General features: G+C 42.8%; 1 protein-coding gene across 3 annotated transcripts in view; it reads left to right on the top strand.

Annotated features, from left to right (window-relative positions):
• LOC122758513 (unconventional myosin-XVIIIb-like) overlaps nucleotides 1-13,157 on the top strand; it is a 46,640-nt gene that overhangs the window by 11,576 nt on the left and 21,907 nt on the right. For all 3 annotated transcript variants that reach the window (XM_044012746.1, XM_044012743.1, XM_044012744.1), the window contains exons 8-30: nucleotides 483-693; nucleotides 765-907; nucleotides 1,342-1,442; nucleotides 2,461-2,524; nucleotides 3,163-3,307; nucleotides 4,234-4,401; nucleotides 5,045-5,135; nucleotides 5,308-5,500; nucleotides 5,822-5,902; nucleotides 6,014-6,134; nucleotides 6,217-6,364; nucleotides 6,462-6,645; nucleotides 6,732-6,882; nucleotides 7,484-7,593; nucleotides 7,699-7,764; nucleotides 7,854-7,982; nucleotides 8,451-8,594; nucleotides 9,018-9,107; nucleotides 9,683-9,802; nucleotides 9,950-10,055; nucleotides 10,201-10,325; nucleotides 10,430-10,584; nucleotides 12,129-12,252. In XM_044012746.1, the coding sequence (XP_043868681.1) occupies nucleotides 483-693; nucleotides 765-907; nucleotides 1,342-1,442; nucleotides 2,461-2,524; nucleotides 3,163-3,307; nucleotides 4,234-4,401; nucleotides 5,045-5,135; nucleotides 5,308-5,500; nucleotides 5,822-5,902; nucleotides 6,014-6,134; nucleotides 6,217-6,364; nucleotides 6,462-6,645; nucleotides 6,732-6,882; nucleotides 7,484-7,593; nucleotides 7,699-7,764; nucleotides 7,854-7,982; nucleotides 8,451-8,594; nucleotides 9,018-9,107; nucleotides 9,683-9,802; nucleotides 9,950-10,055; nucleotides 10,201-10,325; nucleotides 10,430-10,584; nucleotides 12,129-12,252 (2,970 nt within the window). The remainder of the gene's footprint in view (nucleotides 1-482; nucleotides 694-764; nucleotides 908-1,341; nucleotides 1,443-2,460; nucleotides 2,525-3,162; nucleotides 3,308-4,233; nucleotides 4,402-5,044; nucleotides 5,136-5,307; nucleotides 5,501-5,821; nucleotides 5,903-6,013; nucleotides 6,135-6,216; nucleotides 6,365-6,461; nucleotides 6,646-6,731; nucleotides 6,883-7,483; nucleotides 7,594-7,698; nucleotides 7,765-7,853; nucleotides 7,983-8,450; nucleotides 8,595-9,017; nucleotides 9,108-9,682; nucleotides 9,803-9,949; nucleotides 10,056-10,200; nucleotides 10,326-10,429; nucleotides 10,585-12,128; nucleotides 12,253-13,157) is intronic.

Here is a 13,157-nt window from a genome sequence, read left to right as displayed (position 1 = left end):
GTCAAGTCAGCACAGATTAGATCCTGTTCTGCAAGACGGTATCATCAGAGTGGGTGGTCGGTTTGAACAAAGCAGCCATATGTCTGGACACCATAACACAAAGCTGATGTTACAGCGTGTCCATCATCAGAAGAAATCATTTCAAAGGTCAGGCAATGATGCTGGACTCCAGGAGCCAACAGAGCGGCCCCGCACAATAATATCCGGATGCACCACATGCAGGAAATTGCATGCAATGTCTGCAGAGCAAACAATGACAGACTTACGAGAGTGTGTACTTCCAGACAAGCCAACATGAAACACATGGATCTGGATCTGCTGCCATGACAAACGCGATTTTCTCACCTTTCTTTCTGTTTTTCGCAGAGCGCTAATTCAAACACTCAAAGATAATCCGTTTACAGTGATGACGTATGTTCCATCGAAGCTGTGACATCTCTAGAAACATGAACTTGGTGTCGCCCTGTCCTTTTCTCTGCCAGACCCCAAAGTCTCGGCGAGGAGAGTCAGTGTGGGACGCTCCTCCTGCTCTGGCTGCGTTGGTCAAACGAGTGTACGTGTCCATGGTGGGCACCCGCAGGGACCACAGTGTGTGCGCGCTGGGACGCAGTGGGACTGGCAAGACTACGGCATGCCACGCCTTCACTCATGCTCTCCTCAGACAGGCCGGTACAACTGGAGAGAACATCAGTGGTGAGCAGAGCAGATAGGAGAGAGGATGATTCATGTGTGGACTCTGCAGGTGGTTGATTCTTTTCTTTCAGTGGAGCGTGTGCAGGCCATGTTCACCGTCATGAGGTCGTTTGGCTGCGTGAGCTCGCAGCACAGTGACGCTTCATCACGATTTGCCATGGTCTTCTCACTGGACTTTAATCATGCTGGACAGGCCGCTGCTGGACACCTGCAGGCAAGCAACACACACACACACTAACCATAACCCAGGGCTATTCCTTATGGCAAATACAGTATATTCCTACAAGGAATAAAAGCCTGACTTTAATCTGGCATTATAATCCAGTCCATATAACACATAGGACAGAGGTGGACATTAAAGACAGGTCAAAAGACAAGAACATAAGGCATTTTCCACAGTGATGTAGTAAAACAGTGTCCATAACAAACAGTAACAGAAACATATTGACAATAAAACTATAAATACATTATAGACTGACTACATTTACAGTATATACAGTGTGAGCTTGATGTTTACAGTATACATAGGATTACACGTGTGTATTGCAAATGCAGTATACATGTATATTATACCAGAAAAGTCCTAAAGATGTAACAAATACAAGTACACACACACACACAGCTCACTCTCCTGTGTCTCTCCATCAGACCATGATGCTGGATAAATGGCGAGTGTGTCAGAAAACTGCAGGAGAGAGCAACTTCCTGGTCTTCTCTCAGATGCTGGCAGGACTCAGCACAGAGATGAGGTAATTCTCAGTGGTAAAAGTACATTTACTTGTACTAAAGTAATATTTTCCACTGTGGGGAGACTAGATATCAGGATTAACTACTGACCTTAATTAACTTTCAATTTCCTCAAAGTTTCTACTTAGCTCAAACTTTAAGTATTTGGGAAAGGTCAATTTTTTTTTTTTATCACCTATTAAGGATTTTTTAATGAATATTTTACAGTAGGAATATATGAATATCATTATTGAAGGTTGAGCTGACTTTTCACAAAAGTTCTACAGTTAAATCTAGTGGAGGACAGTAAATAAGAATGTTGTGAGAAGTTTTGATCTTAATGCCCCTTTAACTCCACCTCATTTATCTCAAAGCCTGAGTCTGAAAAATTTTTTTAATGTTATTTGTTGAGATCTTCACTTCCATAGTTGTACACCATGTATAGTCATTGGATGACTGTCTTTTTCACTGTATACAGGCACTAAAGAGTCAAGTATGCAAGTATGAATGGATTTATTGAATTAAGTTTGTCCTACTCTGCTCCGGTGGGTGGTCATGTGACCCCTTTAAGCTTTTTAGTATTGGGCTTTTCTGGTTAACCTATAACCTATAATGAGTAGAGTGGTAGAAATCATGTAAATAAAAGTCAGATATGGGAAGACGGTGATAAGTGTTTGATTAGTGATAAGACTGGTTATTGCACAGGAGTGTCTCTTTAACCCCAGGTTACAACAAATAAATCATATTTTTATCATTATTTTTTGAGTGCAACGCTTGCTTGCTGAGATTATTTTTCTTTTTATGCTAAAAAATAAGAACAATTTCCCAGAATAACTTTTTAAAAATCTATTTTTGCAGTGTAGAGAAGAAAATGGAGAGGAAAGAGTATTTGATAATGTCAGATGAAAAGAGATCGATCACATGATACCGTTTACTGCTAAATGTACAGATTTCTCCACTGACAGTTATTCAGTATCTTGTAGCAGAAGAACTTTCGTCTGCTTCACCTGAGTTAACTGTGCTGTAACATTCCTTCATTAGGACAGAACTGCAGCTGCACCAGCTCCCAGAAGTCAACTCGTTCTGCATTGTAAATCCCACCAAGGTACAGTAAGTGTGTGTGTGTGTGTGTGTGTGTGTGTGTGTGTGAAGAAGAAAAAGAAAGTTTGCAAATCCTAAACTTGCAAGAATGATTGTATTACTGCTTCGTTTGGGTACTAGAATATTCTTAAAAAAAAAATCTCTCTGTGGGTCCCGACCCAGTCTTTGGGAATCCATGACCAAGGACACACACACACACACAGCTTTTCCAAACTGGAAAATGAAGTTTGTGTCATTTGCTCACTCTCCTGCACCAAATTCCATTAAAAAAACAACAAGATAAATGTAGTAAAATAGTTTTATTTGAATATTTGAACATCCTAATTCCAAGAAAATGATATCTAGCATGATAAAACTAGCATGAGAAACAATGTACATTAGTCACATTTCAAATAGTCTTTTTGAAATAATATTAAATACTTCTAAATAATAACAGATCAAGCAAACAAATAAAACACAAATAAATGAGAAGTCCAGGGTGAAGTTGTGTTTCCAAACCCTGAACAGAGGGAAACAGAACTCTGGAGGAGGTGACGTGACACATGATTCGTCTCCACAGTCTCACAGAGACGTGACACAGCTTTTACTTCGTCGCTTTCACAGATCGACTCACCCCCGCTTCCTCTTCCTGTCTCTACTTAGGTGGAGGAGAAACAGCGGGCGTCCGTTGCCTTCACTAAGCTGCTAACTGCCATGGAAACACTGGGCTTCACAGCCAGCGAGCAGAAAGCCATATGGCACGTTCTGGCTGCTATTTATCACCTGGGAGCTGCCGGGGCCTGCAGAGGTATCACTCATTCACTCATTCATTCATTCATTCATAGATGTCATCATCATAATCATCGACATCATCATCATCATTCACAGTCTTAGTGATCCTGCCAGAAACACAGAAACATAAGAGAACGTTCATTCACCATAACTGCACAAGTCTAACCCCGCCCCCAAAAAAACATCGTTTTTCATGAAGTGCGACTGAATGAGGTTTTGATAAGATAGTCCTTCATGCCTTCATGCATGCCGTTTAAGCTGTGTTTCCATCGAGTGCAACAGTTTGGTTTGGTTCCGTATGGTACGTCTTTATTTTGGCATTTCCATTAGGAATAGAACCATATATGCATGAACTTAAGTGTCGATTTTCCTCCAAATCAGAAGATAACTGACATGTTCTATTCAAAAAGGAACTGAGACTTTATTTTGACAACATAATGTTATCATGGACATGTTTACTGGCGTTGTTACTCAAGAAAGAAGTAGAATTATTTATTATATTACAAGACTAGGCTTGTAACCAGAGGGTTACTGGTTCGAGTCCCCACCAGGTCAAAAGGCTGGGGTACCCCTGAGGAAGGTATCCAAAAGAAAACAACATTTGCACTCTGGGTGCTGCTCAGTGTTTGCCCCCTGCTCCTAATCCTAGAAAGGTTGGGTAGTAGAAGTAGAGGATGGGTTAAATGCAGAAATACTTTAAGGCCGGTGAGTTTACATAATACAAGCGCTTGAAATAAAAATGCAGTATTTCAGCAGTTTTTTAGTCCATAGAATAATATTAACCAAAAGGGTCATGACATTTTTATAAAGAGACACAGTTGATCCCTTAAGTCCTGTTGGTGAACCGACCTTCACACTAGCAGTTCAGGTCTCACTGTGTGTCCTCTGTGTGTGTCCTCTGTGTGTGTCCTCTGTGTGTGTCCTCTCCTTTCCTCGTCACAGTGGGCAGGAGACAGTTTGTGAATTTCGACAGCGCTCAGACTGCCAGCAGCGTTCTGGGATGTGAAGGAGAAGACCTGCACACAGCTGTGTTCAAGCATCACCTTCGCCAGCTGCTGCAGAGAGCAACCACTGGGGGCAGCAGAGAGAAGAGCCCTGCTGAGGATGAAGGTGAGACACGCGTTTCACGAGAGGTGAGAGGCGATCTGTGGGAGACAAAAGCGACAGGTCGAGCGAGTCCTTCAGAGAGCTGACGCTAAAACCACTGAACCACCGGAGACAATGGCTGCATTTACACTGCAGTGGACGCCATACAACAAATCCAACTGCACACAGAACTTCATTTAACACATCTGGCCGTTAATGATGATTTTTTTTTTTAATTTATTTATTTATTTATTTTATTTTGTACAGTTTAAAAGAAAAAATACAAGATTGACAAAGAATACAAAGTAACATACAGTGCAGGAAGAGGCAGAAAGCCTCGTGGGCTTATTTGAAGCCTCTACCTAAATAATGTTGAAATTTGACAATATTTAAAAGAAAACACAAAATTAGCATACAAAAAAATCATCTAACTATATAAAAGTGATAACAAACTAATAATCACAAATTATATATAGTAACAAAAAACAAAAACAAACAAACCAACATTAATATAAAAGCAAAAGTATGAGCGTGTAATGTTGTTGTGTGAAATCTGCTCACCTATTGATGCTAATAATCCCAAGGCCAGTATCTCTCGTACTCGTTGTCCATCATCATGTTTAATGCCAATGAAATACTATTAAAACCATGTTTTTGGTCTCTGCAGGTCCCAGGTTGACGGCTCTTCAGTGTGTTGAAGGAATGGCTGCAGGGCTCTATGAGGAACTGTTCACTGCTATAGTCTCACTCGTCAACAGGTAAACATTAGAGGACTTTTAAAGGTGTGAAGAAAGCTGATAGCACATTTAACACTAATGTAAGAAAACAAAGCATCTTTCAAACATGTGACAATGATGCAGCAGCTTCTTTGTCTATTTATTTATTTATTGTTGTTGTTGTTGTTGTTGTTGTTGTTGTTGTTGCCCACAGGGCTCTGAGCGGTCAGCAGCTGACATTAGCCTCCGTGATGGTGGTGGACACACCGGGCACGAGGAACCCGCGACACTCGGCAGAGGAACGAGCTGCCGGCTGGTCTGAGTTCTGCCACAACTACCTGCAGGAGAGGCTGCTGCAGCAATACCACACACACACCTTTAGACACACTCTGGAGAGATACACACAGGTGAAGTGAAGTGTGCGCTTGGTATAATAAGATTTATTTTCACATAAAATAACCTTAGAGACACAGCTGGGGACCCCCAACCAGACAATATCATGACGGAAGAACCTCCAAAGTTTAACCTGAACTTAGTTTCTTTTCTCACTTTCTTTTACTTTTGTTGTGTACATTTTGCAGTGATTTATTATTGTGTTTGTTTGTAACCCAGTTATATATATTATTATTATGTGCTTTTAAAAGGTTAAGGTTTAAGTCTCAACTTAATTCAGTATCATGTCAGCAGATCATCAGCTTCTTGACTGTATTTCCTGTTTCCTGTTACAGGAGCAGATCCCTGTGGATTTTGAGTGTCCAGAGACTAGTCCTGCTGAGGTGGTGTCGTCCATCGATCAGGCTCCTCCACAGGTACACCACACAACATATATATATATATATATACATACTATTATATCTATGTACAGTGTACTATGTGAAACTTTTAACATTTTTGGACGTGTGTGTATGCTTGCATTTAAGGTTCGGGCAGCAGATGGAGACCCCAGAGGTCTGTTATGGGTTCTGGATGAGGAGATGGTGACCCCTGCCTCCAGTGAGAACAGAGCCTTGGAGAGAGTCAGCCAGTATTACAGCAATTCTGGTAAATAAATAAATAAATAAGTGCACAGTGTGTGTGTGTGTGTGATTATCATGGACTATCATGAATATGTATGTCCCCACAGTGCGTCAGTGTGAGCAGCCACTGCAGTGTGAGGTGAACCACATGATGGGCTGTGACCCGGTTCGCTACGACCTCACTGGATGGTTTGGTCTGATCCAGAACAATCCATCTGCTCTCAATGCCATCTGTTTGCTGCAAAACTCCACCATGTCAGTTTGTGCAGAGACTCAGACTCACGACACTGGCTCTCATTGCACATTGAGACGCTTTACTCCACATTTACACGGTTCATTGTTTGCCCCACAGTGGCGTGGTGAAAGCCATGTTTACACCCCGAATCTCCGTGCCCCCTCTGTGTCGGGGTTTGGGGGGGTTGGAGGGCGGCAGTCAGCGCTCTCTGCAGAGGAATGGCATGATTCGAAAGACATTCAGCGGGGGAATGGCAGCCATACGCAGGCACTCCCAGTGCATAGCAGTCAAACTACAGGCAGTAAGTGCACCAGCACGTACTTTATTAAAATTGTAACACACTGGGAACTGTTCTATTTCCCTCACCTTATTGTCCAAACCCTGTAGGATGCTCTACTTAACCTGATTCGTCGAGCTCGCCCAGTGTTCCTGCAGTGTGTCAGCGCAAAGGCAGACAGTGGGAATTTTGATGTGGCGTCTCTGAGAGTCCAGCTGCACTCCACACACATCCTGCAGGCCCTGCAGCTCTATCGCACAGGTCAGCACATACACACTCAGTCTGCACGCCTATTGAAATCGACAAATGGTTTGAAATAGTGTCTCAGCGTAAAATGTTTGTGTGTTTGTTGAAAGTCAAACTTTTGTTTGACTTTTGTTTTCATAAAATCTACACCTGCTTAAGATGTGATTATGCTTTATGTTAGCGTGAAAGAGACTTTTTCAACTGGAAAGATGGACGTTTTTGTTACTTTGCACCACATTCTATAAAGAAAGTGTATATTATATATATTAGCAGCTGCTGCTTTACTGCTGCCTCCATTAGTAAAGTCAAATGTGTTATTGTGTCTTCTGATATTCTTGACTTGTGTGTTTGAAATACTTTGTTCTGTTTTACATAATTGTAATTGTTTTTTTGCAGCTTTTAAAAACGCTGATGTTCTCTATGGACTTGTGGTGCAGTAGATAAGGCCGTTTAAAAAAAAAGGCAGAAAGTAGTAAACATTGTAGATTTTATTAGGTAACCCTTTGGTTAAGTGGCTAAATAACCCCTTTCTAGTGTCCCTGCTGGTAGCCATCTTGGTTTGGTCCAAAACATGAATAGAAAATAGAATTCTTCAGCTTCTGCTTCTTGTTCCCAGGTTTTCCAGACCACATGACTCTGAGTGACTTCCGCTGTCATTTCCAGGCCTTGTCTCCTCCAATTATGAAACGTTACGCGTCGATGTTTGTCAGTCATGACGAGAGAAAGGTCAGATGCCCCTCATGACAGCTGGAGACCTCACACAAACACTAGGTCTGTGATCTTCTCCTCAATAATAAATAAATGATAAATTGCTCTCTGACTTTGTCTCAGGCCGTGGAGGAGTTGCTGGTTGAGTTGGATCTGGATAAAAAGGGCATCGTCGTCGGGGCCAGCAGGGTGAGGACATGCTTCAACCCTTCTAATGAAGACTGCGGTGCATGAGTCCCGCTCATGAACTCATGGATCTTCTCCCTGCTGTGTCTCAGGTGTTCATGAAGCGAGGTGTGCTGCGTTTTCTGGAGGAGCAGAGGGACCAGCAGGTCACCAGCTGGTTGTTGTATCTGCAGGCCTCCTGCAACGGACACTTGGCCCGTCAGAGGTACCGCAAACTCAAGGTTCGTGTGCCTCTGCATGCTCCGCCGAGGATTTGTTTGTGTTTCCATCCACTGCAACTTTACTGCTACCCTTTTCAGGTGTAAACCAGTGTACATGTGTATCTAGTTAATGTTATTTGCGGATCCACGTGCAATTCTGCACACTAAGAAAAAGAAGAAAAATCATAAAAAATTAAATAATACAAATCAGCGGATCTACTGCCTCTTTTGTCAAACACCAGATACTGCATTCCAAATTTCAACACTGGCTTTCTCTGGCCACTCCTGCATCACAGGTACTGTACATGATTCCAATCATGTCCAGGGTGTAACCCCGCCTTTAGCCCTGAGTCAGCTGGGAGTGGCTCCGGTGCCTATCGTGATAAAGTAGACGATGGTTGAAATATTTCTTTCTAAATGCACAGCTTTTGATTTCTCACACACACTCTGTCTGTCTGTCTGTCTGTCTCTCTCTCTCTCTCTCTCCAGGTGCAGCAGATGGCCATCAGCTGTCTGCAGAGGAACCTGCGGGCTCTAAGGGGTGTGGCCAAGTGGAGCTGGTGGAAACTTTTCTGTCGAGTTCGTCCTATGCTCGATGTCAACATGGACAACGAGAGGCTCAGGATCAAAGAGGTACACACACACACACACACACACACACACACACGCCCATGTGTCGTTGGGCTAAGACTCTTCACTTCACCCCACAGTGTGTGAATGTTGTATAAATGCAGACCATTTATCATTTAACCTGAACCTTTACATAACTACAGTTCAAACCATAGTCCTGAACTTAGTACTAAGTTCCTCAGAAATTAGTTTCCGCCTCATTAGGTACAGGTTTTGGTCTCCATGAGTGGTACTGGTCCTGCTCCTGACAAGGTCAGTGTTTATGCCAGAAAAGTACATACTGTGAGCAACAGGTGGACTGTGGTCACGACACACGATACGATGGTGAATACTGTTAACAAACATTTTGTGGAGCAAATCATTGAGAGATATCATTTTGAAATATGCCTCCATTGCTGTGACATGATCTTTTCACGCATTTGTCAGGACGAGGTTTCAGGTCTGAGGCGACGGCTGGAGAAATCAGAGAAAGAGAGGAACGAGCTGAGGCAGACTGCAGACGTCCTGGAGACCAAGGTCTGTGACACACACACACACACACACACACGCACACAACGCCATTCTTCACTGACTAACAGGGGACTTGGGTTTCTGGTCATATTAAATAAAAACAATAAACAATATTATTATTTTACCATATTATTACTGAGACATGATTTTAGCTTGATTTAAGGCATGTCTAACAGGGGACTTGAAAAATGTCCCCTGTTCAATGTGGAGTCCCCTGTTTGTGAGTGTGTAACGACACCAAAGTCCCCTGTTCTACTGGTTCACGCACACACACACACACACACACACACACACACTGGTTTCCATCACCTCAGAGGACATTGACTTACAATCATTTCCCAGAGACTTACTTTAACCTTAACCATAACTAGTCTAACCCTAACCTCTGTTAGTCAAAGTGTGTTTACATTTACATTTACATTCTGAGTTTACATTTAGTACTTCCTCTACACCTTTTTTTTTGTCATTTCTGTCCGTGTAATGCATTTCACGTCCTTCCAGCTCAAATCCGTGTGTCTCCTCATCCTTTAACCATGACTCTTAATCTAACCACGTTTATGCTGCGTGATCCATGTGTGTAGGTTACAGCCGTGACATCTGAGCTAAGTGATGAGCGTTTCCGTGGTGATGCAGTGGGACAGGCTCTGGACGTGGAGAGAGCAGAGAGACTTAGACTCAGCCGGGAGAACAGAGACCTGCAGGTAGACAGAACTCTCTCCTTGGGCGTGCCACACCTCTGCTTGACCTTGTGGGAGCCGTGACTCATCGCACAGCTTGTTTGTTTTGACTGCGATGAAACCGTTGCATCCTCTTCACTGTCAAACAAACTCTTTCTCTTCAAACATCAGGCTCGTTTAGACCAGTGTAAAGTCACCATGGAAACACTGGAGAAGCAGCTGGAGGAGGAGAAACAGAGAGCGAAGACGGCCGAGAGTCACCGAGCAGCAGGGACAGGTAAAGGTACAAAGGGACTGAAAAGAGGAGACTCCCAAAACACCTCGACTCCTTCTTTGTAACAAAACACTTTCTCTAAAGATACATATACAACAGAGGTAGTTTTGCTGTGACCTCTGACAAAGTCCCGTCACTCCCCACACAGACAGTGAGCTGTCCATGCAGCTGGAGTGCTGCCAGACCGAGGTCGAGTTTGTCCGCAGACGTCTCAAGCAGATGGAGGAAAAACTGGAGACGGAGAGACAGACGCGACAACAGCTCGACACCAAGGTGAGACAGGACGCTGTGACGTGTGCGGCAACGTGGGGCGGGAGATTAAATGTCTGAAGATAATGACCTCGTGTGTGTGTGTGTGTGTGTGTGTGTGTGTGAAGGTGGCGACGCTGCAGGCCCAGCTGGAACAGTCCAGGAGGAGCACGACAGAGCTGAAGCGTCATTGTCGCCGGGTGACCTCTGACCTTCAGGACGCACGAGTCCTCGCCGACAGCCTGCAGAGCCGCATGCATGAGCTGGAGCGCAAACAGAGGAGGTGTGTGTGTGTGTGTGTGTCCACCTGACGTCCTCCTGTCCTTCAGCTCACACGTCCTCACAGTGAGGACAAAATCGTGTGTTTTGACTACAGAGCAAGTGAATGACCTTTGAAATAAGGAGCTTAGCGGCACAAATATTACAGCTCACCAGAAATCACATGAAACTCAACGCAGCACAAGTGATTGGTGTGTAATATGTTGTCTAAACGCTGACACTTTACAGAACTTTACAGTGAGTCTCGGTTCGTTATCTGATCTATTTTACTTTCACCACTCTCTGAAAACACGATGGCTGTGTCGTAACACATTATTCAGGAAAATATTACCATTATATTTACATGACAAAAATACTATATTACAATATAAACAATGTAGCTGTGTGAGGACACAGTGTTTCCATAGATTATATTTAATAATAGGAAAAGGGAAGAAAGGAGGAGGATGGAAATCGTACTTAGCCACAAGGGGCCAAATACTACTAATACTAATATATGATGTGTATACATATACGTATATATATATATATATATATATATATATATATATACAGTATACATGTCACTTTTGTAAATTTTATTCAGATTTACTGGGTCACATATGGGTGGACATCAGTGTCATTGACAGCATCAGCATGGGTCTTTTTAGGGCGAGGTGTTTCTAGACCCAAGAACAGGATCTAGGCTGTTTATTCATGAATAGATTAACAGATGAGATGAACAATGCAGGAACCTGGAGGTGAAGGAGGAGATGTGATCCAGGCGTCACTGGCAGCATGCACGAGGAGAGGAGGTTAACACAAGCAGAGTACAAGCGAATAACGAAGCACTAGAGAACCAAGATATCTTCAACAGAGTCGTGACATTCACCACACAGAGGTCTGTGATAATCTGGCGACGAGATTGAGAACCAGGAAATAAATGGAGGTGTCTGATGAAGGGATTGGGAGCAGGTGAACTGATTGAATGCTGAGATGAATGCAGGAGAGAAATGTGTGTTTCCCCTACATTGATTTTGGGTGGCGCTTGTTTTATTTCACTTTGATTCACTATCTTCTACCTTTACATTTTCTCCTCCACTCTCCCGCTCTCATGGCATTATCCTGCTTATGATGACAGGGATGCAAGCTACAGAGGAATCCTTTGCTCTAGCTAATTTTATTTGCCCGGCCCAAGAGATTGTTTAATAGTCATATTATAGTCACGTAATAATGTATATTACATTACATTATTAATACATTTGAACAAAGCAGAGACACAATGTGTGTGACTTTAAATATCAACTGTAAATCCTTGCTAAATAAATATATACTATACAATACAAATCCTTGCTAAATAATAATAAGAATAATAAACAAATAAACAAAACAACAGCTGAAATCATGTCCACTGGTATCATCGTGAGGTTGAGAGTTGAAACCCCAGCATCAGCATCACAGTGCGAGTGCCTGGTCAAGATCCACCAGTTCTGTTGTGCTTTTCCTCTTCCATGTGCTGCCATATTTATTCCTGCTTCTTCTGCTTCTCTCTTTGCCGTGTTTGTTCAGGTTTGACAGCGAGTTGACTCAGGCTCTGGAGGAAGCTGATAATGAGCGAGAGCAAAAGGACAAAGCCTTCCAGGAAAACGCGTCTCTGGGGTCTGAGATATACACTCTGCGCCGCAACCTGCAGGTTTGTTTGTATCGATCTGTATCCCCATGTGACACTAGCTATCAATATCAGTCTGATACTGGTCGAAAACTGCTGGATTGGATAGTAGACGGATAAAAATTAGGGATAGCCGATATTGGCTTTTTTTACCAATATGCCGATATTTTCCAACACTTAATTTCAGATTCCAATATCAACCGATACCAACATATACAGGCTTTTTTCCCATAAAACTAATTTTAGGTGACATCACATATCTCCTGTTGTCCACAAAGCACTTACTCGCACATTTTCGCGATACCGATATAAACCGATATTACAATTATAGGCTATTATCGGGCCGATATTATCGGACATCCCTCATAAAAATGTAAGATTTATTTATATGTTTATTTCGGTCATGTCAGTTAGATCATCATCATCACACATCATCTTAGTGTCGTTCACACAATACACATAACCGAAAGGGAAAGCGGGAGAAGCAAAAGCTTATCTAGTCCCGCCCCCATTGATCCAATACAATCCAAATATCACATGCTTCCCAATGGAGCTTCATGACTATGGCTGTGGGTTGTAGGTTTGGTTCCCGGCTCCATAAGTCTACATGACAATGTGTCCTTGGGCAAGACACTTTGCTCCTGACGGCTGTGGCAGCAGCATGTGAACAGGTGTGATAGAAAATACGCTGCATATAGAATCAGCAAAGCGTTTTATTTATTCTTCATGAGGGAGGAATATTTGTTACACAGTTGGATAATCAGGTCACAACCTATACCATCAGTATAGGTTGTGATATCGGTATTGGACATGAAAATCCTCTGTATTGATTGGAAACACATTTAACCTTGGGCTGAAATGGATTTTTCTCCTGGGTCAAAAGACTGCATGGGGAGCAGGTTTTTAATCAGCTGCAGCGAGACCCCCCC

The sequence above is a fragment of the Solea senegalensis genome, linkage group LG21 (assembly GCF_019176455.1).
Source record: "Solea senegalensis isolate Sse05_10M linkage group LG21, IFAPA_SoseM_1, whole genome shotgun sequence".
NCBI classification, from domain to species: Eukaryota; Metazoa; Chordata; class Actinopteri; order Pleuronectiformes; family Soleidae; genus Solea; species Solea senegalensis.
Note: the sequence above shows the minus strand (reverse complement) of the source record. Positions and strands in the feature narration are given on the sequence as shown.